The 26,195-nt window shown below is 42.8% G+C and overlaps 1 protein-coding gene across 1 annotated transcript in view; it reads left to right on the top strand.

Moving 5' to 3' along the window:
• Nucleotides 1-26,195, top strand: part of LOC147893486 (peroxisomal acyl-coenzyme A oxidase 1-like) — a 58,180-nt gene that overhangs the window by 13,230 nt on the left and 18,755 nt on the right. The window contains exons 4-9 of the mRNA XM_087385682.1: nucleotides 2,181-2,390; nucleotides 2,566-2,653; nucleotides 2,899-3,061; nucleotides 14,015-14,213; nucleotides 14,397-14,594; nucleotides 14,739-14,870. Coding sequence (XP_087241808.1) covers nucleotides 2,181-2,390; nucleotides 2,566-2,653; nucleotides 2,899-3,061; nucleotides 14,015-14,213; nucleotides 14,397-14,594; nucleotides 14,739-14,870 — 990 coding nt within the window. The remainder of the gene's footprint in view (nucleotides 1-2,180; nucleotides 2,391-2,565; nucleotides 2,654-2,898; nucleotides 3,062-14,014; nucleotides 14,214-14,396; nucleotides 14,595-14,738; nucleotides 14,871-26,195) is intronic.

The raw sequence follows: 26,195 nt of genomic DNA, 5'->3' as shown, positions 1-26,195 counted from the left end.
GTGGGGAGCAGGCTGAAGCTTCACTTTGTAGGGAGGAGGCTGAAGGCAATGATCCAGTTCCTACAAAGATAATAATCAAGATCAGATTCGAGGTTGTCCAGAGCAATAAATTCAAAATTTCATGGGACCAATGCTCCGAGTATTCAAGGATTTCATTGAGCTCAAGAGAAGCCAAATCCAAGAGGGAAGAGACACATGGTGACTGAAGCAGTCCTTGATTCAGAGGATGATCCAGTTCCCATGGGATTCATGTCCTCTGTTAGGAGAGCTTATCATTCCAGTGGATTGGCAGCTCACAAGGCTAAGGATTCTCCAAGTGCTAAAGCTCTTGGAGGTAATAGTCTTGATGTTGATGGTTTATATAAAAAATTCAATGAATTTAAGAGATTGCAGCAGCGATAGCAAACCCCACATTAAAGAAATGAAATTCATTGCGAAGGGCCGACAACTCCCCTACTCACCTTGCAAGGGTAGTTTTACGAGTTAAATGGACTCTCTCTTTATTGCAAATAATAAAGGTATCTGGGGAACTACCCAAATTACACCTATTAAATATACACTCTTCAACCTTGATGTCCAAATGATCTGGCAAGTATCCCATAGGATCCATGCCCATTTAACTCCATATGGGATATTCATTGGACAAGGATGAGCAGGAACTTTCCCAAGTCACATGCAAGAAATTCCATTACATGCCCTAGCCATAGAGGAAAACACCACCCACACTAGACATTGATGGAAAGTAAATATGTTGATGTTAAACAAAGGATGCCAAGGAAACACCAAAACATGTTAGGAATTTTTATCATTGCATGGGTAAACCCCCATAAGGGGTCTTTGTCTAAAGATCTAGAGTGCTACCACATGGCACATAGCCATGGAACAGCACATGTAGGATATCATAAGCAGTTTCCACATGAAGGCCAACTGTTCTCTTCAAGCAGATTGTGGTCCTTGACTTATGAGAGTTGTTTGGGGTGCCTCTCAGCTAACTCCTGGGTTGGTAGGGAAGTTGAGTTTAAGCATTTTTTGATGTTGTTTCTCCTTCTATAAGTTGGAACGACTCATTGTGAGTCATATGTATAAGTCTAAGTCATCATATTCTTGTCTTGGGGCATTGTAGTCTAGCAAATCTTTTTGTTATCAAGTCATGGTTTAGAAGACCTTTTTGTGTCCTTGACGATGTTGAGTGTTTATGATATTTTATATTTTATTGATATGATATTGTTAAGGTCCCTTTTTCCCATAAGACAAGAAACATGTGAAGAAAGTAATCAAGTCACTGCAGGACAGAGTGATTGTGGGCAGGATAGTGGGAGTCTCTCCTACGAGGAGACAGGTGCGTGATTGGATTCGGGCAAGCCTTTCACTAGGGGGTGACCACATATAGGAGGTTACCATCTACGGGAGGGGGTCTTCCTCCTTCACCTAGGCCCTCGTGGAGCAGAGTCTTCTTCCCCTTGGCCCACACTTGGTTTACTTCATTCCTTGGTACCACGGTTTCACGAGAATTTCACACTCAATCTTTCAAGGACCATGATTCTGGCTCCATAGTTACGTGCACAAAATATAAATGTATAGATGATATTTTTGGAGCCACTGTCCAGTGGTCTTGCAGACCCTTGAGCTGTTGTGGCATCAAGAACTATATTGAAATCAGATCATGGCATGTATGTCCACACCAACGTATTCAGGGCAGAGAGGACAATATGGCCGTGGAGCCATGAATATTTGTAGAAGGGAATATCATCTGTACATGTTTTGGAATGCTACCAGAACTTTGATCTCATAACAGCTTTAACCATGATGAGTTTGTGAGCATGTGCTAAATGGTGCATTTTGTCATCTTGAAATGCTCTAGAGAAGAGGAAACTATGTTCTTGTCTCTGTTTACAAGACCTGCACTTCTCCTGCCAATTGATGAGGTGACAAGGGATATCACACGGTGCAGCTTAGCGGGTTGGAATTTACTCTTGAAGTTTGTGAAAGGACCCTTGGGGACTGATGTTATAAACTGCATTGTATTATGCTAAATGTAGGGAATCCTCAAGTTTTCTTTAAAAAATGTATTCCTTCTCAGAACAGCTTTAGAGAAACAGCATTAGTGTTGTAATATATGCGCAATTTTGATGTCTTGCTAACCATTAGCAGCTGAACAAACACTAAATCATCATTTGCAGGGTATGTTCATACCTGCAATAAAAGGTCAGGCTACCGATGCACAACAAGAGAAGTGGTTACCTATTGCATATAGGCAAGGAATCCTTGGATGCTATGCACAAACGGAGCTCGGTCATGGATCAAATGTGCAAGGACTGGAGACTACAGCTACTTTTGACCCCTCCAGTGATGAGTTTGTCCTCCATACTCCTACATTAACAGCTACCAAAGTAAGTATTGTGCTTTGGGGTGGTTTTCTTATAGTGTATTTCTTACTTTGAAATTGTTTCTCTCATCTTGTCTTTGCTTTGCATTCTTGTATGTCGATTATGTTTTTCCTTCGATAAGCAGTTTTAAGCTGTACATTGAGTTTATTTATTCTCTTTGGATCTTGCGAAATGGCAGTGGTGGCCAGGTGCGTTAGGGAAGGTCGCAACTCATGCGATTGTATACGCACGTCTGCTAACAGATGGGAAGGACTATGGTGTGCATGGTAATTTTTTGTATAGTTCTTATCACAATTGGTTTGTATACTTTTTATACCCTTGTTAATGCAATCGTGGTAAATAATTGCCAAGCCCTTGCCAAAGAGCATCTATATACAAGCAATATGTCCTTTCATGGTCGTTAGAATGATGAAGTTTGATGCATTCAAACCAGAGTTGCAAAGTCTGTCTGCAGAATCCTGGCATGCAAAGTTTCCAGTATTATGTGCCCTTATTTTTAAAATCTTGACAGCTTTTATCGTACAAATTCGAAGCCTTGAAGACCATCAGCCTCTATCGGGAATCACAGTTGCTGACATTGGTGTAAAGTTTGGCAATGGAGGTTACAACACAATGGATAATGGCCTCCTTCGATTTGACCATGTTCGAATTCCCCGAGATAATATGCTAATGAGGTTTGATTTTTGTTCTTTTTATTATCATTTGGTTTGTGGCCACTAGTCCTCGTGCTCATTCTGAAAAAACTTATAAAAAAGTCCATTCGAATATGATGTGCGGTTGGGGGGGTACTCACTCTTCAAGTATTCTAAATTGAGCTGTTTCGTATGTATATTAATAATATAAGGGCTGGTGTCTTATTCTGTTTTTATCAACAGCAATGTGGTACCGACAGAGTCATGGCTCGGGCTGCCATGTGATATTTGGCTCGTCTATGACGAATCTGCCCAATGGGAGATGTGGCCTGCTTGGCCAATGGCTGGCTTGGGCTCTGGTTCCCCCCCTTTTCTCTAGAAAAAGTGCTGGGGCCCGCTCAAGGAATCAACTTACCTGAAGTTTTCAAAGCATGTTTGGTGCACACTGCATTCTTCTTCTTGGTTCTTGGCTTCATGGTGTGATTTTGTAAGCGTATACAACCAACAGATCCCACTGCTGTGGAATAATCCTGCTAGACCAGCTCTATTGAGAATGCCTGTCATACTCAGTGTCTATGAGAACCCTCTTGCCTTAACTCCGAGATTGAGCAATACTGCACCTGGCTACCTAGTTGTGCTGGGGCATGTTGTTGGCTATGATCTCCCACACCCCCTTCTTTAGAGATGCTGCATGGGCCATGAGATCTTCTGTGTGATCTATAGCAGAGCACATAGACCTCTCTAATGTAGGTTTGGGTATCAATCTTTGCCTCGTATTGGAAGACTTGTGCCTCCTTTATAAGCGAAGCGACGATGCACTTTGTGTGGATCTGGTTGTTCAAGACCATGTGGGCTAAGATACACAGAGCATGGTTGCATATGTGCTATGCTATTGAGCATCTCAAAAGGGTATGCTGGATGGTCTCCAAAGGTCCATCAAGGCATCGTCTGTAGCTTTTGTCCCTTCTCATCTACTCCAATGGGGAGTGGGTGGGTGGTTCATATGTGAGAACAAAGTCTAGAGTTAGAATTTGCTCGGCATTCAAAGGGAGATCTCATGGGAAGACCCCAAGATGAGGAGGCGAGTAGAAGACCCTGGCCAATCTTAGTGGTCTAGCAAAAAGAAGGATACTGTTTGTGGTAAGATGGCCAAGCTAGACAATGCCTTTCCTGAGGGTTCCATTGGACCACCTCAAGAGGCTTGGTTTCCCATTGCCAGAGCCATCATTGAGGTGGTGGGGTCCACCACCCACTGCTCACCTATTTACTGAACTTTGTATGACAGCCTCTGAACCAAAGTTGTATGCATTGCTGTTGTAACTGTGGCTTTCTCGCAAGGTGTCCCCAGAGCGGAAAAATCACCTCGAGAGACTTTGTCTTTGCATATCGAGAGAAACCTGGAAAGTTTTGAAGTCTCCATACACGAGATTCAAGAATCTTGGGGAATGCATAAGACACATCATTCCATGTAGACTGATAATTGCATTTTTGTAGTCGATAGATATTAGATGACATCTGTGAGCTAGCTTAGGTATGTCAAAATCTAGCTTCTACCCCCCCCCCCCCCCCCCCCCCCCCCCCCTTCCCACACCCCATGCCCCCCCACCCCCACCCCCAGCACCGTGGTGGCTCTTCAGTGAGCTACGAAAGTATCTCTGATCTGCATCTGTCTAGTTGTCTCACGCTGTGGCAGGGCCGTGGTCTCCTCGATCTCTGTATCCGATGGGCCATGTCAAGAGTGATGCCTTGGTCTCCTCTAAGGAGGGCGGAGATGGGTCGGACCTCGATCGTGCGTGCTCTGGTCACTCTCTGTGTCGTGCATGGACTTTGAATCCCTCGCCTCGTAGTACCGTGTTGACTCTCTCCAGTGATCCATGCTGCCCGCATGTCTGATAGCTCTCCCTCCACCTCCTCTCTGTGCCCAGGAGCCAACTCAAGTCTATTGAAGTCCGTAACATATCTCTATGCTTGGTCTGTCTTGGCATCCCGTGGCTCAATCTCTACTTGTTGCTACCTAATCTATCGTAGTAGAGTCTCTCTGTGTAGTCGCATCTCGATCAGATAGAGCCCAATGCAGACCTGGTCCTGGAAGTGGATTAGACGTGAGAGTGAACCAGAGCCGTGCCCTTCTAAAAGAGGCAGTGGTGTCATCCTCGGATTTCATAGTAGGTTGGGTAAACACATAAGAAATGCTCCTTTGTCTGAACTGCCCCCAATGTGCATAATCTACAGAGTCACTGCTCTCTAGGTATTCTTGCAGCTCTCCCTACCTCAATCCCCAGCTGATGTGATGAGACCCGCATCTACTCAATAGCAATCCTCAGTGCATGTAAAACCCTCTATCCTCAAGGTACTGGGGTTTGATGATGAATCCGTCCTCTAATGTGTGTGTGTGTGTGTGTGTGAGAGAGAGAGAGAGAGAGAGAGAGAGAGAGAAAGAAAGAAAGAAAGAAAGATGTATTAACGTCCGCGGGAGGCCTCGTGGGCCTATGGGACAAAAGTGCAGAAACAAAGTAAACTCATACAAGCCACAATGGGTTGGAGCGAAGGGCTCGCTAGGGCCCTCGCTGAGTATTAGAAAATACATAAACTGAAATACTAATGTAGTACATCATATATCAAGTTAGGCCAGAAAAGCCAAATAGTGTGTAACATGAGTGGGGTGTGTCAGGTGCTCAGGGCTAATGCTCCAAGAACATGATCTGTCTCCATGTATCCAGGCTCTGTGATAGCTCTCTGCTGTGACACAAAGAGCTCACGTATCTGCATCTGTCGAGCTGTTTGGCGCTGTGGTGGGGGGCGTGGTCTCCTTGATCTTTGGATCCGATGGGCTATGTCATGCCACGTCTCTGTCGGTCGCCTCTGAGAAGAGTTGAGATAGGTCGAACCTCAATCGTGTGTGCTTTGGTCTCCTGTCGCATGTGAGACCCCCGTGACCCTCATCCAGTAGTGGTGTCGGGTGGACTCCCTCCACTGACCCATCTATCTCTCATGTCAGCCAGCTCCTCCTCCTCTACTCCTGAGTGCCCTAGAGCTCACTCAAATGCATAGTTGGTGACCTGCCTCTGTGCTCGGTCCCCCCACCTCAGGGGAGAGAGAGAGAGAGAGAGAGAGAGAGAGAGAGAGAGAGATTAAAGTCCTCGGGAGGCCTTCCGGGCCTATGGGACAAAGTACACGAAGCGAAAATAACTCATACAAGCAAAGGGCGTGCTAGGGCCCTTGCTGAGTGCCATGCTAAGCTCAAGAGCTCAAACAAAACTCAAATACAAAATGAAAGCTGAGACTCAGGGTTTGAAACGCAGCACCGAGGTGGTTCTCCGGTGGGCTGCGAGGATATCGCAAATCTGCATCTGTCGAGCTGTCCCGTGCTATGGTGGAGAGAGAGAGGGAGATTAACCTCTTTTGGAGGCCCCACGGGCCTATGAGACAAGGTACACTCAAAAATAGTATCTCATACACGTCACCATGGGCTGACGCAAGGATCCGCTAGGGCCATTGCTGAGTGCTATACTTAAAACCCAATATCCAGAACTCAAAAATCCTGAGAGGCATTTGCTGGTAAATGTTAATGTCCATGTTTAACTTGATCAACTGCTCATTGAGGATCTGAATCTATCAGCAATGGCTTTTTCTTGTTCAGCCGTTGCAAAAAAAAATTCTTAGCAAGGAAGCATATTCCAAAGACATTGTAACAGCCAACCTGTTAGCTGTTTTTTGTTGGTGACATATCCACCTTTGAAAGTAAGAAGTCTCCAGCTTTTGGGATTAATAGAATACCCACTTTTGAGAAAGAACGTTCAGGTCTCAAAACCCGTTTTACTGTCACTGCTCTCAAATTAAGAATATATATGTCGCGGCACTCTGTGCACACAATGTAATTTCCACTGCTCCTCATCTCATGTTCCTGCTAATCCACTTTGTCTATGACGTGCCGTTGTGTCTGGTGTAGCTCAGTCTCTTGTGGTACCATCACCTCGTGGTATCTTATTGTCTCAATAGCGTCTCTCAATGTTGTCGCATCTCAATCAAGTAGAGGCTGTTGCAGACCTTATCAGGAGCTGAGAAAGTGATCCAAACCCCTCTTGGAACAGCCAATGATATTGTCCATGAATCTCATAACAGATTGGGCATGTACACAGAGAGAGAGAGAGAGAGAAGAAGAAGAAGAAGAAGAATGTATTACCGTCCTCTGGGGGCCGAAATACCGACCCATGGGACCCATAAAAGTCACGATACAAGTGTCTCCTTCCTTTTATGGAAGGGGGGGAGAACAATTATTTTGAAATACATTGAGTAATACAACATTCACGATATTTAAGAACCTTGGCAATATAGTTACCCAGAGTGGCTATATGGCTATGTGAGAGCAAGCTTGCTAGAGTGTCTCGTTCCTCTGTAATATTGTTAAAGTCCCTCCTTATGCAGGCATACCGTGTGCATGTAAGGAGGACATGTGCTTCTGTCTCTACTTGTTCTTGTCACACAGCCTGCAAAATCTTTGTTCCCTTGAGACATCCCCCAAGCACCTTTCTCTATCTCCAGAGTGTGTGATCGGGTGCGGATGAGTGCAATGCTTCTCCTTGCATTTGCAGGTATGGGCATAGTTATGTATTTTTGTGCATTTTCTTCCTCCTTGGAGTAGGTGTCCCAATAAATGGGATTGACATGCGTACAATAGTACTCATACTTAGCCCTTTTTTCAGCTGATTGCCATTTTTGCTGCAATATTCCCAACAAAGCTTTATGAAATGCCTTCTCATCCATTTCCCCGGATGACATCTCCAGGTAGGATGTTACTCTCCATCTTTGGAACCATCTCTGAATGTCTTGCCACCAACCAGATGATAGCGTCTTGCTTTTGTTAGTCTTTTGAGGCCTTTTACTTCCTTCCCATGCTTTCATTGGTAATCTGTGTGACCTCATGGACTTGACCTTCTTTATGTATTTGAAAACCCTTCGTAGTGCTCTCAGTTCAATGGGCCTTGTACCAGTCTCAATAAGCATGATTGAGTATGGTGTAGTAATTTTAACTCCTAGATGCCGTCTTAGAAATGATTTCTGTATTTTTTCAATATCATTCCATTTTGATGCTGAGATGGTACCTCCCCATACTTCTACTGCATATAGGACTGTTTGCACCACATAAGCATCAAATAAAATCCGTCTGATGCTCCATCTCTTAGTGTCACTATTTCTGCAATCATTTTCAAAATGATAATATTTTTCCCACCCGGCATCAATCCTTGTGTGGACACAATCATTCCATCTATGATTTGCTGGCACATCTATTCCCAGGTATTTGAATGTGTTTACTCTCTCGATTTCCTGCTCATTGTACATAATACTTGGGGTGTTTGCAGGCTGCTTTGTTTTTACTATCATCATTTTAGTTTTGGTGACATTTACCATGAGGCCGCTCTCTACACAAAACTTGTGTAGAATGTGCATCATCCGCTGCATATTTTCTGCTGTGTATGAGAAAAAGACAACATCATCTGCATATAACAACAGTAGTACGGTGCATGCACAGATTTGGGGGCTCTCTAGTTGCTGCTCTTGCATCATTTCTTTGACCAACTCCTCCAATCTGTCAATACATAGTCCAAATAATGTTGGTGACAGAGGGCAACCCTGTTTAACCCCCATATTACTATGGAATGTAGTTGACAATCCGTTTCTACCTTTGAGTTGGCAAGTTACTCTCTCATATTATCTGAAGACTGCTATTTTCAAGTGATTTGGCACTCTTAAGTAGCCCATTCTTTCCCACAAATTGTTTCTAGGCACTGCGTCAAATGCCTTCTTAAAATCTATGAAGCAGCAATAGAGAGGCTTTCCTTGTAGCCGGCTCTCTTCGATTAGAACCCGTAATGTGACCAAGTGATCCACAGTGCTATGGTTTCTTCGAAAACCAGCTTGTCCAATGGCCCTCTTTCCATTCAGTTCTGCCCATAGACTAAGTTCTGTCTCAACGATTGTGCTAAAGAGCTTGGCCATGGTGGATCCCACCATAATGGTTCTATGGTTGGAAAGCTGGTTACGATCCCCACCTTTATATATTGGTTTCACCCAATTTTCTTGCCACTCTGGGGGGAAATCATTAGCAATTGCATCATTAAGCAAAGAAACTAGGCAAATTCGTGTGTAGTCACCTGCCCATTTTAGTAGCTCAGCCTTTATATGCAATGTGTCATCTGCTTTTCCATTGGCCATTTTCTTCAGGCCCTCATTCACATCGTCCACAGAGAAAATATGTGGGCCATTGTAGTGAGCTATGTCTGTGGACATAGGTAAGGCAACCAAGGATAAGATCTTTGACGGTGATCTATTCGTAGAGGATTATGACTCCGCTAATGCCCTAGGCTGCACAACCATCCAAAAGACATAGGAAAAACAATGGGCAGCTGCAAATAAAAGACGAATGGCCTACGAGATCAAGGAAGGACAACGAGTTTTACAAAAGTTTGAAAAATCCAGGCTGAAAACCAAGGTGGAACTAAAGTGGATCTATTTAAAACTTTTTTTCAGGTATTATGGTGGTTTCAGAGTATTGGAGGCTATTAATTAGGTTTTGGAAGATACAAACGTTTTGCATGTCAGTTTGATCAAAGCTTATGTTGGTGATATTCCTCATAATCCAGTTTATGAAGATCCACTAAAATTGGAGGATAATGAGATTCTTTTGGTTCCAAAACAGCTAATCTTCCACGACTTCATTACAGGAAGATGAGGGAAAGTTACAAAAAAGTCTCTCTTGAAGTTCAAGGGAGGAAATCTATAAATGCTAGGATCGAAAGGTCAATGTTTCAGGAGTTTCCTGACATTCTTGATGCTTTTGAAGAAGCACTTCAGTTGAGATCAATTGAATGAAAGATGGAGGGAATGGCACTTCTCTTCACAAAACACATATCCAATTGCTTGGTAATTCATTTATTGTATAATTTTATTTACTGAAATTTCAAGTTCTTTAGTATGTTTCCCAAACAAATGCATATCTTTCCTACTATTCAATGAGGTGCTAGTTGGCTAGGGTCTAGCATTGAGGGTGGACCGCCATTGAAGGCGTTACGGGCATTAGTGTTTCACAAGTTGAGACATACTCTATATGAGAAACAAAAGATTACACCCCACCTAACTACCGAAAAATGGGACGAATCGAATGCATAGAATGCAGACCAACCAAGCCTATTAAGGGAATGTTTGCAGTAGCCTTGGGTGTGGACCTATGGACATGAAAGAGTCAAAGATATACAAGCAAGACGACAAACTAATAGGCCTAATGTGTGTTGTAAGGAGGCCAACCAAACTCAAACTTGCACTAGAGTAGCCCTTTGAATGGAGCTAATTGCCAGAAACCTAAGGGTCAAAACAGAAGTTCAAATCAGAGCAGTATTGATCACCCAAACTGAAATTTTAGTAGAGTGGTTAGTCCACAATTTCTGCATGACATGTGTCATGCTATTGTGTCATGTTGACATGGCATGATGACGTGTCATGTTGACACTGTATGCTAACTCAGAATGATGATGTGGCAAGCTGAGGTGGCAGCCCTAACATGCCCATGAGATACATGGCAACGTGTGGGGACATGCGGAGAGCCATGCTGAGGTATAGCAGCCCTGACATGTGGCATGGACACATAGCAGCCTATGAGATACATGGAAACCTGTTGGAACATGTGGAGGGCCATGCATGAATCATGGCAACACTTGTCACTATAGGAACTCTAGTCCCCATGTAGCCCACCAATTTTCAAGAGAGCCAGCCCCATGCCAAATTGGGCACAACCTTCCACAGTTTTGAAGCTGCCCCCTCCTACATCTATAAAAGAAATCCCCCCCCCCCCCCCCCCCAACCCCCGCCCGCCCCCCAATTTACACACATTCTTTCTCCCCTCTTGCTGGTGCATCCTCTGCTACAGCAGCTCCTCCTGCCTCTGCAACTCCTTAGTCTAGCAGCAGCTCCTTCCTCTGCAGCAGCAGCTCGTACTCCTGCAGCAGCAACAGCCCTTCTGCTCCTCTTTGTAACAGCAGTCCTTCTGTAGCAACTCTTTCTATACAGCTCCTTCCCCATGGCTGGTGCATCTTCTCTTGCAGTTCGTCCTCCCCACAGCCCTGCAGCAGCCCCCTTCCCTTGCACACCTCCTCCCACTGTTGATGCAGCTCTCACCCTAGTCAATGCTACTTCGAGCCCACAACTATACAGAAACTGCAAGGCAAATCTGTAGCAACTTGCATTTTTATGCATAGCTTGTGAAGTTGCATCAGTGAGCTAGAAGTATTCAGTTATGCTAAATCGGAATCTCTTTTTAAAGTATTGGCTAAGTGTTAAGCAGTGGTAAACTGTGCAGGCATTTTCCCTTAGGATTGGAGAGCAGCCTAGCTAGGCTATCCTTTAAAACCCTGTCTATCTATATAGGCTTGCTGCTCAGCTTTATTTTCATGTCTTGTACATAGCTCCGGTATAGTCTAAGCCTTTCAGTTTGGTCTCAAGTTTGGAAGGTGTTGACTTAGTCTTGTATCCCATTGCTAGAAAGACCCGGCCGGGGGGGGGGGCAGGCGGGTCGTCTTAGCCCCTTAATCATGTGTTCAGTTTTTCTCGAGCAATATTGTACATTTGTTTGACAATGAGCTGCTATGGATAATAGTGAAAGACTTGAGTCATGCTAACTATTACTTTATTACTTGTGGCCTCCACATGATTGGGCTCAGTCGCATTAGATTTTAATTCCAAAGATATCCATCTCAAAGGTAATAGTCTTTATGACGAGCTCCTTGCTGAGCTTTGGGCAGTGCATGACAAGTCCCCTAGCCCTTAACCCCCAAAAGGAAAAGGAATGAATGAGAGAGAGGGAAGGGACTTATAAGCATTCTCATGGCTGAAAGTGGCTGAAACGGCATTAACTTGTGGCCTCTTTGCTACAAGGAATGTGCATGGCGTTTGCTGAATCTGAAAGTGAAAAGCAGGAAGGATATTGGCGCATCTCATATGCGTCTGTAAGGAAATAGTGTACATTCTGATGGTTTGCTTGAATTGTTTCACTAAAAAAAAAGATGGTCCATATAAATCAAGAAATGAAGACTTAGAAGGTAATGCTTTCAGACGTGCAAACCGTGACTAATTGCAAGCAACTCTTTTTCATAAACATTATTCTTGAGTCTTTGACTTACATAAGCCACTGGGATTATCCCAGTTAGCTCCACCTACAGCATCTGCTCGTATAACAAAAGGATTCTGCAAATCTGGCATAACTAAAATTGGAGTGGATGTCAAAACTTTCAACAATTGTTCAAAAGCTTCCTTTTCCTTTTCTCCACAACTGAAAGCTCTACTCATTGTGGTCAAATCATAGGTGGTGATGCATATCTTAGTTTTGGTTGAAAGGGTCATTTGATGCAGGGTTGGATTTCACGTTTTAACGGTAGGCATGCTGTTTATCGGGATAAGGGTTCTCCTTATTTTTATGAATGTCACACAAACATGCACCTTTTGCACGCTTGCATGCCCACTTCTGTTTTGTATAGAAAGAACCATTCCATGAAGAAAATTTTACATTCATAGTTGTCGCAAAGCAGAACAGCTACTACTCAAAACTATAAACACTGATAGAAATCTTCCAACTGGGCCAGAGGAAGGTCTCCAAGGAAATGCGCATCTTGGAGAGACCTAAGCAAGAATGAACGAAAGAAATGAAATATATTAAGAGAACAATGCCTGTACAGTCGAATGTTACGGGCATTACATAGGGACAGAGAGCCCAAAAGTGACATCTTGAAAAGAAATAATCATAGTCTGGTCTAGAAGCATATTGACCAAGCAACCAGAATTGTATGCCAAAGGTAATCCCAGGAAGACGAGCACGAATATCTGTCCTCAGCTGGAAAAGAAAATCTCGCGTAGTAGGGTGGGTCCAAAAGAGATGAAGCATAGTCTCCATCAGATGTGAATAACTGGGGCAAACCGAGGAAAATGCGCCGAGCAGCCAATAATTTGCGCGCTTGCATGCCCACTTCTGTTTTGTATAGAAAGAACCATTCCATGAAGAAAATTGTACATTCATAGCTGTCGCAAAGCAGAACAGTTACTACTCAAAACTAAAAACTTTGATAGAAAGCTTCCAACTGGGCCAGAGGAAGGTCTCCAAGGAAATGCGCATCTTGGAGAGACCTAAGCAAGAATGAACGAAAGAAATGAAATATATTAAGAGAACAATGCCTGTACAGTCGAATGTTACGGGCATTACATAGGGACAGAGAGCCCAAAAGTGACATCATGAAAAGAAATAATCATAGTCTGGTCTAGAAGCATATTGACCAAGCAACCAGAATTGTATGCCAAAAGTAATCCCAGGAAAACGAGCACGAATATCTGTCCTCAGCTGGACAAGAAAATCTCGAGTAGTAGGGCAGGTCCAAAAGAGATGAAGCATAGTCTCCATCAAATGTGAATAACTGGGGCAAACCGAGGAAAATGCGCCGAGCAGCCAATAATTTGCGCGCCTGCATGTGTGTGTGAAGCTTATCTCCGATCTTTGGTAGTCAGTGCTCTATTTCACTTTGCATTCAAGTAAGGTGGCGATGCACTGTCACATTTTGTGTATCAAACTAAGGCATCAAAACTTGTTTTTAAAAGGAATTTCTCACTGTATCCAACAATTATGCCAGTTTCGAGGCTTCCAGTGCTTCTTTGTGTTACTTGGAGGAATTGCAGAATAGAAAGGGTGACAAGCAGCACTGTTGGAATTTTTTGATTGTGATAATTCAAGTAACACACGTCTGGAACAAGTGTTTTTTCTTGTTCAATGGATTGGGAGGGGCTTCTAGGCCTTTCAAAAGCACCCAAAAAACGTACTAGTCAATGAACTAGGTTTTTAAAAAATGCTTTTAGAATCTTAATCAATATCTTAGTATGCAAATTTTGGTTTCAATAGTTTTGGCAAACATGTCATGTTTTTGTGCAATCATGAATAAAGTAAAACACTGTTTCTAATTGCAGGCTGGCAACTGTTACAAAGGAGGGCAAATATGCACCATCTGATGTACCAAGGCAACTGGGCTATGGGGCGATGGTTTATGTACGGAAATCCATTATTTTAGATGCTTCAAACTACCTCTCAAGGGCTGTTACAATAGCTGTGAGGTATAGTGCAGTTAGGCGCCAATTTGGTGCTCAAGGAGGCCAACCTGAAGTTCAGGTGGTTTTTTGGCTTACACTCGCTTTTCAATCTTCTGTTCTTGAATGGTTTTGAAGAGGGCATGGAAAGGATAGCAAGCATTAGTGACACTTCAATTTTGTGAAGCTATGTTTCATTGGACTTCATAAAAGGTGGTGGCTGTTGAATATTCAGCAACTCACTTGAAATTTGTTATTATTTCAGGTGCTGGATTATATGACACAACAAAGTAGACTTTTTCCGCTGCTTGCAACTGCGTATGCATATCGAGCTTTGGGGGAGTGGATGTCATGGCTTTATTCAGATGTGATGTCACGTCTTGAAGGCAAAGACTTTTCAACATTGCCAGAAGTACATGCTTGTACGGCAGGATTGAAGTCAATTACCACATCAGTGACATCTGTAAGTGCATTGCATATTTGCTGCTGCATCTTTCATTAAACATTATACTAGCATCTTTCATGATGCATTATGGTAGAGATTCAATCACAGCAGAGTTATTGTACAGCTAACTTTAAGTCAACGGTGAGTTTTATGGTGAACCAGGATGCAATAGAGGAATGCAGGAAGCTCTGTGGAGGTCATGGCTATTTATGTTCGAGTGGTCTTCCAGAACTATATGCTGCTTATGTACCTGCTTGTACATATGAGGGTGACAACATTATTTTGTTGCTACAAGTACGTATTCCTTTCTTTGGGGGGGTTGGTACAAGACAGAGTTGAGGGAATTAATTTATATAAAAATTTGTATTTCCTTGTTTGAACAAAATAAATGAAGAAAAATTATTTTTTTATCTCATTGGATTCCTTAGTTGCTTATTTTGATGAAGTCAAAATAAATAGCAGAGAATGCTGTACAATATTTGGTATATCAAACAAAAGTTCAAGAAAAGAAACCCATGCATGAAATGCTCTTGAATAGGGAAAGTGGTCACGTCCCCTCCGCAACCCCTTGTTCCTCTTCTTTCTCTCGCTAGCAGGTGGTGGTTTGTTTGACAAAGGGATAAAGAATATTGCCTCGATCTTGCCTCTCGAAGAGGCAGGTCTAGGTTGAGGCTCGGCTCCAGGATTGGGGGACGTGCAGTAGCAGCTCGAAGAGGGGTCACTTAGCAGCAGCTCTAGGGTCGAGGTCAGGGAAACCAGCAGGTCGTGCGTCGCAGGCAGGGTAGAACAGCCAGTAGTTCGAGTTTTCTGGCTGAACCCTCGGCCCAGCACTGGGGTTAGCTTCAGCTGAGGGGTACTCAGATTCACAGAGGCCAGAATGGAGTCCTCCAAGACAAAGTCGTTAGCCACAAACCCCAACCAACAAGAAACTATCCTACACTATAATGATTTTCGATGTGTTTCATGCGAGCATGAAAGACATGATTGTTGGCTATGGCAATGCAACTCTGCTGTCACAGAAGATAGAGTTTGCTTCGCCATCCTATGCATGATGCAAGTCATACAAAAGCTTCCTTAACCACATCAACTCCATAGTGGCTGAATTTGCAGCTTTCTACTCTGCTTCACTGGAGGAAAGAGAGACTCGCTCTTTTTTCGTACTGAGCCATGAAATACAAGCTGAACCCAATGAGAAACAATAGCCAGTAGTGGACCGTCTGTCGTCAATGTCCCCTGCTCAATCTGAGTCGGTGAAACCACTCAGCTCTAGATCACAATCTGAAGCATAATGCAAGCCAAGAGAGAGAGTGCCATGGACATATCTGAGAACCCTCTTTGCTGCATTCCAATGTGTGATCGTGGGACAATGCATGAATTGGCTCAAAAGCCCTATGGCGTAGGCAATATCAGGCCGTGTGGAGCATAGATATATCGAACAGCCAACCAACTGCCTGTACAAAGTGCCATCAAACTTTTCAGCAGTATCATGCCCACTTAGCTTGTGTCTTTTTTCCAATGGAGTAGCCACAAGCTTACAGTTCTCCATTTTAAATTTTTGCAACAACCCCTTCGAATACTTTGTTTGTGACATAGAAATCCCATCATGGGTCTGCCAAAACTCAATGCCAAGACAATAATGCAATAGGCCCAAATCTGTCATGTCAAAGTTGTGACATAAAGCGGACTGCATTGCTGTTATTTGCTGCAAATTATTGCCAGTGAGTATGATGTCATCCACATATAGTACCAACATGACCAATTCTGATTTTTGCTGCAGAACATACAGATTTGGCAGATTTGGCTCTGTATGAGTGTTTACGAAGCCCTGGGACAGCAAAAACTGATGTATCTTCTGATACCACGCACGAGGTGCTTGCCTCAGCTCATATAGAGCCTTCCTGAGCTTGCATACCTTGTGCTCTTGTCCCTTCACCTCAAAACCTTGGGGTTGATGTACATAAACCTCCTCTTTAAGATCTCCATTGAGGAAAGTGGTCTTGACATCCATCTGGTACACTGACCAACCATAAAACGCAGCAAGAGAGATGACAGAACGAATGGTGGTCATCTTGGCCACTGGCAAAAGTCTCCTCATAATCTATCCCCTCCTCTTGTGCATACCCCCCTTGGCAACCAAACGGGCTTTGTATTTCTCAACTGTGCCATTTGAATGATATTTCACCTTATAAATCCATTTTGTGCCAACCACATTTTTTCCAATGGGCACATCAACAAAGTCCCATGTGGCATTCTTCTCAATGACTTCAATCTCAGCTTCCATAGCTTTCTGCCATGCCAGATTATGCTGAGCATCCTTGAAGCTTTGAGGCTCATTTTCAGCTTGAGGTCATCAAAACAAGATTGACATTTTTTTGATTTTTTTGAGTGTTGGCCCTGGTTTTCCCCAAAGTAGGCTGATCCTTAGCATCTTGAATGGTCAACCTTGCCCAACGTGGAATAGATTTCTCTGCTGTACTACTCGGGGTTGCATCAACATCTTTAGTGGCCTCACGACATTGAAAATGTTTCCAAACATGAGGCTGTCTATTCTCAATAATTGGCTGCAAATCTGAAACATTTGAGGGAGAGCCATCCTCAACATGCGGCAAGCCATCTGAACTATGAGAAGTAGAAGGGGAAGCATCAAGAGACTCCATCTCATCATCCTCAAACTGGATGATGTCCAAAGGGGTGTCATTGTATGGAGGCAAGTCTGCACTAGCGGGCTGCATGCATTCATTCTCAACAAAGAGAACATCTCTGCTGATTATTACCTTTCTGGTAGCAGGATTCTAAAGCCTAAATCCCCTATTTTCAGTGCTATACCCCACGAAAATGCATTTGACACTCTTGTCATCAAGCTTTGTCCGATGTGCATCTGGAACTAAAGCATATGCCATTGAGCCAAAAACTCTGAAATGACTAACCTTTGGCTTAAAGCCATACAAAGTCTCAAATGGAGTCACATTAACCAAAGCTTTGGTAGGGCATCTGTTCTGAATATAAGTGGCTGTCACAATTGCTTCTCCCCAAAAAGCCTTTGAGACTCTCTTGAATTTCAGCATGCATCTCGTCATCTCCATGAGAGAACGATTCTTCTTCTGAGAGAGTGGATTATGCTGTGGTGTGTAGGGGCATGTCAAGTGATGTTTAATCCCATGCTGCTTCAAAAATCTCGGAATGCATGTGACATGTACTATCCCCCCCTATCTGAGTTGAGTATTCCAATTCTAGAATTGGTTTGGTTCTCAGCCATAGCTTTGAACTCCAAAAACCAATAGAACACCTCATAGTTTTCCTTCATGAGAAAAAGCCATGTGAACCTGGAGAAGTCATCTATAAAGGTCACAAAGTACCTTGCTCCTCTATGCGTGGGAATAGTCATAGGGCCACATACATCATTGTGCACTATCTGCAACACTCTGGTTGCCTTGACCCAATTCTTGCCTTGTTTACTGAATGGCAAGCGATGCAATTTGCCAAGTGCACACCCCTCACACACTTCATTTGTTGGTTGCTGCAATTTTGGCATTCCCTGAGTCATATTATTGTTGTACAAGTAGGACAATGACCTATGATGGACATGTCCAAACCTGGCATGCCATAAATAAGCCTGGGAAGTGTTTGCTACAGCCAATACCTTCTGATCATAAGGCTGAGCATCAAGCTTGTATAAGCCTTTGTCATATGTGCCTGTTGCTACAACCTCATACTCTTTCTTTGGATCCTTGATCCTGTATTAGTTATCTTGAAATTTGACCAACATACATTGATCATGGGCAATGTTTGAAACTGAAATCAGATTTTGCCTCAAATCTGGAACATACCAAACATCTCGGATATACTTAACTTTCCCATTATCAAGCTGAATGGGAATGTGCCCAACTTCGATGATGTCTTGAGAATCATCATTGGCACATGTAACCTGTCTGCCATGAACAGGTGTGATGCTCTCAAACCACTCCAGGCGAGGAGTCATGTGCTTAGTAGCACCACTGTCGATATACCTTGTATCACTTGCAACAAGGGAAGCATCCCTTGATTGATTTTCAGCATTCAAATCGCCCCTGGCATCCATCTTCTCATTAAATGCAGCAAATACAAAATCTCTATTACCTTGGGCAAGATGAGCTTCACCATGTGCATCTGAAGCACGAGTTTCAGTGGGGGAAACAAAATTACTGCTAGAGTTGTCCCTTTGCCTTTTCTTTTCATTGGCAATCCTTTTCTGACACTCTGCGATGTAATGTCCTGGCTTCTTGCAATAGTTGCATTTGCCCTTTTTCTGATTTTTGCTTGAACTGCTTGCATTCCCCTCCTTGGGTTGAGTTGTATGGCTGTGTTTTGGCTCAAACTTTTTCTGAAATTTGCCCTTTCCACCCATGGCAAGCGCTTGCTCACCCTAACGAGAGGCTTTGGCAAAATTTGAGCATCTCTCCTCTTTCTGCAACAAAAGCCCAACTAACTCATTATATGAGAGTGGGACTGCCCTGAGAACTATGGTCAATGAAGTGACGAATGTGCCATATGAGGGCGCTAAGCTATTAAGAGTAATAGAGATGAGCTTCTTGTCTCCTATTTCCTCATCAATACTTGCGATACTTGCGAGCTGATCACGTATATCAGTGATCCTGGCAATATGATCAGTGATGGCCTGGCCTTCTTGCATCTCGAGATCCTTGAGCTGATTTATCAAGGCAATGGCCCTTGCCTCATTCTTAACATGATACATGTTTGCCAATCTTTCCCATGCTGCCTTTGCATCCTTGCACGACTTGATAGTCGTCATAATGTGCCTCTTCACATTTTTGGCAATCAAAAACATTGCTTGGGCACTGCGGTGGTCAAAGTTCTTCTGCTCCTCCGTCAATGCTATGGGACTAGGAGGGGCTGTAGCAGACTGCTGTCCGCCTGTAGTCTGACCCTAAGAAGCTGTGCTGGATGTAGATGAGCTTGCTGGCCTCACTTCATCCCCACTAACAATATTCCACAAGTCCTTACCAACCAAGATGTTCTTAAGCATGAATGACCACAAGGCATAGTTTGGTCCATCCTGCTTGTCACCCTCGGACAAATTGCCAAAACTGTCTGAAAGAGTCGACATGATGTAAAATGGGATACCCACAAGTTGCAAATGTACCTACAAAAAGAACTGCAAGTCCCAAAAGTGCAACTAGCTGCAAATGTGCTTGCAAATCCCAAACTAATGCTTGCTGCAAATGCAAAGTATGACTGGCTGCTCTGAAATGCCACTGACTGCGCAATGCAATCACTGCAAAAATGGCATCAACCAATCACTGCACTCTGCTGCAATCTGAAGTGCAATCCCAAACTAAAAATGCACAACCCTAATCTGAAATAGTGCACCCACGAGTGCTCAAATGCATCCAATGGAGCTCAAAGACATCCACAACTATAAAGTAACTGCAAATGAACCCAACAATGCAGAGTATTTGTTGCAATTGCACCTGAGAGTGCAAGAGTATGGGCTGCAAAAACAGTCCTGAAGCGAAATACACAGCTTAAAACACTTACTGAAAGCGCACCTTGGCCGGAACCACCTGCAAAACAGTCCACTGGCTGTGTGGGCAAGCTTGAGATGACAAAGGAGCTGAAGTGAGCTGTTTGGAGCTGAATGAAGTTGTAGGGAGTACTTTTTGAACACAATACACGTGTAGGGAAGAGCCTGGAGAAGTATGGAGACTCCTGGAGCTGCTAGAACACACCCAGGAGAGGCTAGAGCTGAAAAGGATCCAGATCTGAGCAAAAACGCTGAAAAACAGCCAAAAACTACTCGAAATCACCTTCCGACAAGTCGCACGGACTCCCAGCATTGTCGCGCAACTGTACGGACAGATCCGTATGAACATCCGTAAAATTGTATGGACAAAAATGCAAAAAAAAAAAATCCTCGCTTGAAATGGTGTAGGACAGATTTGTTTGTATGCGGGCAGCTCAGAAATTTCAAAAAACGTCGAAATTGGACCTCGAAAGGTCAAAAAATAGCCGCTGGACTGTTGGAGCTACCTCAAACGAAAGCTGGAGAGCTGAATGTGAGAACCGAAAATGCGCACTGGAGCACCAAGCTTGCGGGTGTCTGGAAGCAAGCGTGGGAATGGGCTCTAGAGACGGAAGCGCTTTGATACCAAATGTAGGAACAAAGTAGAGAAGTGAGCAAGAGTGCACACACAAGAAAGCTCCAATAGAAATGTTCAAATGAAACAATACAAGTACTTGGTATATATAGTACCCAAGTACTACTGGTCAACCATAAGGTTGACTTTATGCCTACAACACCATATCTTTGTAATGTCTTACAAGTCTCAATGGCATTCTTGCCAGGAGGCAAGTCACACAATTCCCAAGTCTTATTCTGATGGATGGAATCCAATTCAGCTTGCATGGCCTATAATCAACAATCATTTTCAAAGGCATCCTTATGGCATAATGGCTCTTCATTGCATGCTAGAGCAGAAGCAACCAAAGTAGCATGTTCTTTCCTGACAACTGCTCTAGTACATGCTCATAGAGAAGCATGTCGTTTGTTGTCTTTAGATTGTCAAGAAGCCAATAGGGAAGCCTTTTGGGCTCTTGAATTTCAGCTCTCTCTTGATCAACTTCCTGGTGCATAATATCCTAATCAATCGGAGGCATATGAGGTTGTAAATCTTGCTGATTTTCAGACTGCACAAGTGAGTGTAAATAATCATTAGAAGGAGGGGTGCGTCATTTGTACGAGCAAAAACCTATGAGCTGTTTTATCCGAGCATGTTTTTCAAGAGATTTAAAAAATGGTATTTCTTTAGGAAGCATGGTTTTAACACTTTTATTTTCACAAGAACTAGATCGCTTGATCATATATATATATATATATATATATATATACAATAATTTCTTTAAGAAACATCCCTCACAATCACTCTTAATGTAATAATATTATACATATCTAATTACTTATTAAACACATTTATGTCAATATGACAAGAGCTTTCTAGTGTTTTTACAGCATAAATAACAAGACATAAGAAGTTTAATTACTATAAATTAGTCCATTATGTTAATCACCATCCCCAAAGATTCATGTAAAGATTTGTGTATGATGCATTCCTATGATACTTTGCATATTTTTAAGTGAAACTATGTTTTCTTTCGATCCATTTTTGCCATACTTTTACATAGTTGGAAGCTTTTTTTTTCCTTCGCTCGGACGCTCGGAAGATTTCACTCGAAAAAATGGTCATCCCCATGGAGGAGGAACCTCAGATGTAGCATCATCATGGGGGTCTGACTGAAACAAAGGCATCAAGCTGTCAAAGATATTTAAAGCATCAATTGTGGGTTGTTTTTGACAGTCCAGCAAAGGCATAGAGGATGACTCATAAAAAGCAACATCCCTACTAACAAAAACTTTGCCTGTGCAGGACTGGTAGAGCTTGTAGCCCTTGTTTTCTGAGTTGTACCCAATAAAAATGTACTTGACAGCTTTGTCGTCCAACTTTGTTCGTGTCTGTGAAGGCACATGTGCATATGCCAAGCAACCAAAAGTCCTCATGTGAGAAATCCTGGGCTTATGGCCTGTCCAAGCCTCATTAAGGTGTGATGGTTTTCAATGTCTTGGTTGGGTATATATTCAACATATAGTTTGCACACATGACGGCATTGTTGCCTTTTAGCATACACCTGGCCATCTCCATGACTAATCTATTCTTCCTTTCAGCCACGGGATTCTGCTGAGGAGTGTAAGGCACAATGCATTGATTATGTATGCCATGTGAGGCCAAAAAATCAGCAAATTCCTTTGACTTGTATTCACTCCCCTTGTCTGTATTTATGTGGGCAATTTTCAGCCTGCTTTCATTCTCTACCAAGGCAATGAAATATCAAGGCAAAAATCCAAGTGTATCTAGTAAAGTCATCAATGAAAGTGATAAAATAATAAAATCCTTCAATAGTTGCAACCTGCATGGGACCGCAAACATCACTGTGAATCAAATATAGCTTGCAAGGTGCACCAACTCTCCCATCCTTGGGAAATGCAAAGCGGTGCATTTTTGCAAGCAAATATCCTTCACGGACATGCATTGAAGGCATATGCATCTAGCAACCATACCTTCTTTATGCAACTTTACCAAAGCTCCGAAGTTGAGGTGTCCAAACCTCTCATGCCATAAATGAGTATCTGCCATGGTAGAAGCATCAACAACATAAGTATCTGCATTTGCAAGTCCAGCATCATCCAAGCATCTTTCATATGCATCAAGTCTGTAAAGTCCTCTAAGTAATGTGCTCCACAAGTAGCTAAGGCTGAAATGGATGAGGTTTTAGCGGATGCCTAGTACATATAGTACATTGTGTAGAGTGACTAGACCACCAGATACTGAAGTAATGACAACTTGCCCAATGCCTTTAACTGAATAAGATGCATTATTTGCACATGTAACGGTTCCCCCCTTTCGAGTGCAATCTCCCAAATCCAAAAGGCAATTTACTGCACAAGCTTCAAAGCTTTTTCACTGCAAATATGTGGCTGTCACGTAACTGCAAAAAGAGTTCCAAAGGCAACACGGGGACTTTCCACAATTCCAAGGAACCAAAGAAAGGACTGTTTTGCTGGAAATAAAACAGGATCTTATCAAGTGATGTTGACCAAAATTACAGCAAGAAAGAGGCTCCAAACTTGAGGACATGTAGTCACCCTTGTAGGAGAGGTGAAATGGACAGCAAATGGCAACTGAGGGTGCCAAAAGAAGCTAGAATGTGGAATTACAGCAAGAGAATATGCTCCACAGCAATCAAGCGCTTGAGAGGAGGCTCCCACAAGTGAAGGCGAACAGGAGAAGGCCTCAAAATGAATGCAGCAGCAACCTGAGGTGTAGAAACAGAAAACGAGAGCAAGGGGGCTTCAAGAGAGGTCTCCAAAATGCAGCAGTGGGATCTTCAAATCCAAGTCGGCTGGTCTAGGGCTCCAAATGCAGCAGCAAGCTCCACGTGTGCAAGGCGGCTTCGGGACTGCAGCAAAAGGTCCCGATATGTGCAAGTCGGCTAGTTAGGGTACTCCAAAATGCTGCAGCAGATCCAAAAACAGCCAAAATGCAGAGCTATGCAGTCGCCTATGCAGCAGCACCACCAACCAAAATGTGTCTTTTGGCGACGAAAATGCTTGGAGAGGACCCCGGGTAGTCACACATGTGATTGCGCCTTGAGAAACGTGTCGACTAGCAGGTAAATGGGCTGCCAAACAGCCTTAATGAGACCTAGAGGACTTTGGGTGGCTGGAAATGGCTGAGGTGATACCACTGTAAGCTAGGGCAAGAGATGGAAGCAATGGAGAAAACCGTACTGCTGTAATAAAGTGTTGCAATCATGAAATGAGTACAAAGTACACCCAATATAACAAAACCCTAGGACAGGGTGTCCTAGTAGTACTAAGTGTACTAACTTGTACATGTACTAAGTGTACTAAGTGACGTAACTGCCTATGACTAGGCCTACAAGGCACATACCAAGGAATGGATGGCACCTATGGATAGCCCATAGAATGGCCTACAGTTTAAGGTCAAATTTTACTCAGTTATCTTGCCAAAGTTTGAAAAGGGTTGCAAAATCAAGCATGTGCTATGCTCATATTACTGTTTAATACCTAGCGTGGCCTTTGAACTCTCTTTTGTATCCTGTTAGTTTGACGTAGAGATAAAACAATACCGAACTTTACATCTTTTATTTCTATTCAAACACAAAAGTTGTCTGTCAGTTTTCATTTACACATGTGTGTATGATGCATTTCGGTATACTTAAAGACGTAACCACGTTTTCTTTTCAAGCTTATATGATTTGCGGTGATAGTTACACCATTTTGTGTCATGTATGGTACTCATGTGGTTACTTTTATAATGAAGCAAAATACCCCTTGGTTTCCCTGCAATTTTGCTCACACAAATGAGCCCAAACACATAATTACCAAGGCATGGGAATGTCGTATGTAGGAACGGGAACTCATCAAAAAGGGAGAATGAGGGAATGAGAACGGGATTGCCATGTGATATGACACATCATCATATTACATGAAAATATACAAAAATATGAAAATAAAACCACTTTCAGCAGCTCTAACTTTCCATTTCAGCTTTAGAAATGCTAGATTAAGGTCCGAAACACTAGATTTAGGCTATAGGATTGCTAGATCTAGGTCTGAAATGCTTAGGTCTGGAATGCCAAATTTAGGTCCAGAATGCGTTCCGAAACGTAGGAATGTTGTTCCCTGGTAATTCCTTGTTTGGGAACATTCTAGGGACGTCCGAGATGTTCCCATTTCAGCCCTTTGTGCGCAATGGCGTTCCAGACGTTCTGGATGTTAGAATCCGTTCCCTGGTAACTATGCGGGCAAAACATCACTAACATGATTCATGCTCAAGTGTAGTGGGTTGTAGGCTTGTATGATGTGTTGTAGTAGGATGTTTAAATAAATTTGTTGATGTAAAATGTTTATATTTCTTTATCTTGGGCAATATGACAACGTGTGATTTAGGGCACCTGCCAAGAACTACCCAACGATGCCTCTAGGAATCAAAGCACCTATTGTGAGGAAGCTTGTGGTTATTTAAAAGAGGGAGACTATGGACAGAACTCACTTTTTATATGCAAATTCATGGTTTGTGACAAAATATATTGTAGATGAAAGGCAGGCCATCTTCCCTGTACTAGACATAAACATCAACCATGTGAGTTACCCATAGTTAGAGGCCCTTGAGATCTGAGAGAGGAAAAATGGCCACTCAAAAAGAAGGTCCTTTGAATCATAAAAGCTATCAGCAGCCTTTCCATATAGTAACTTGCATTTTGGTTGGATATATGTTGGTTGGAAGATCACTATAACCCAAAATGGAGAAAAACGTAACAAGGCAAATGGCAGACGAGCAATGAATTGTATCAGGGGGATAATGCAAGTTAAAGGAGCATTAGGGATCTAATGAATGAGATGAAAAGATAGTATTTGAGAGTATGAATTTCAAACTGCGGCCAAGTCAAATGTCTAATTTGAGAGGTAGAATTTGCTAACTTTCAACTCTAGCGAAGGCTTCTATCTTGGCCTTTAGAAGTTCTATGGACTATTTTAAAAGAATGCTCGCAAACTTAGGGCCATGCCTCACCTTGACAAAGATATTTGGAAACATCCTATAATAGAAGAAGAACAAACTTTACATTTATGACCCCTTAACCTTATTTGAACTCCAAAGAATAATAATAAGAAGAAGATTTTCTTTGCAAGTAGATGGGCCTTTTATAAAATCCTGGTTGCTGGAATCTTTCGATTGCTAAGGGGGAAAAAGAGAGAGTCAAAGACATGCACAGTGCACCACACAAGAACTCAGAACCAATTCAGACTAGACCCCCCGAAGGTACTTTATTAACTAATTAAAGTGTTGACTACAAAGCATAGAGTCAGTTGTGTGTTACAACAATACATAAAAATCGTTTTTCATTTTACAACGAGGTGAAGACGAGTGAGTGCCCAAAATAGCATATGCCCTTCACCACATCTAGAACCGTCAACTAGTACATGATGGCTTTTTCGTAAAGCCCTCTCCTAGGAAATACCTGTGCTTCATAAAAATTTGGCAC

This window comes from Dipteris shenzhenensis, chromosome 15 (genome assembly GCF_047967505.1).
Source record: "Dipteris shenzhenensis isolate YYH24624 ecotype China chromosome 15, Dip_SZ_1.0, whole genome shotgun sequence".
NCBI lineage: Eukaryota > Viridiplantae > Streptophyta > Polypodiopsida > Gleicheniales > Dipteridaceae > Dipteris > Dipteris shenzhenensis.
The sequence above is the reverse complement of the archived record's forward strand: the minus strand, read 5'-3'. Positions and strand labels throughout refer to the sequence as shown.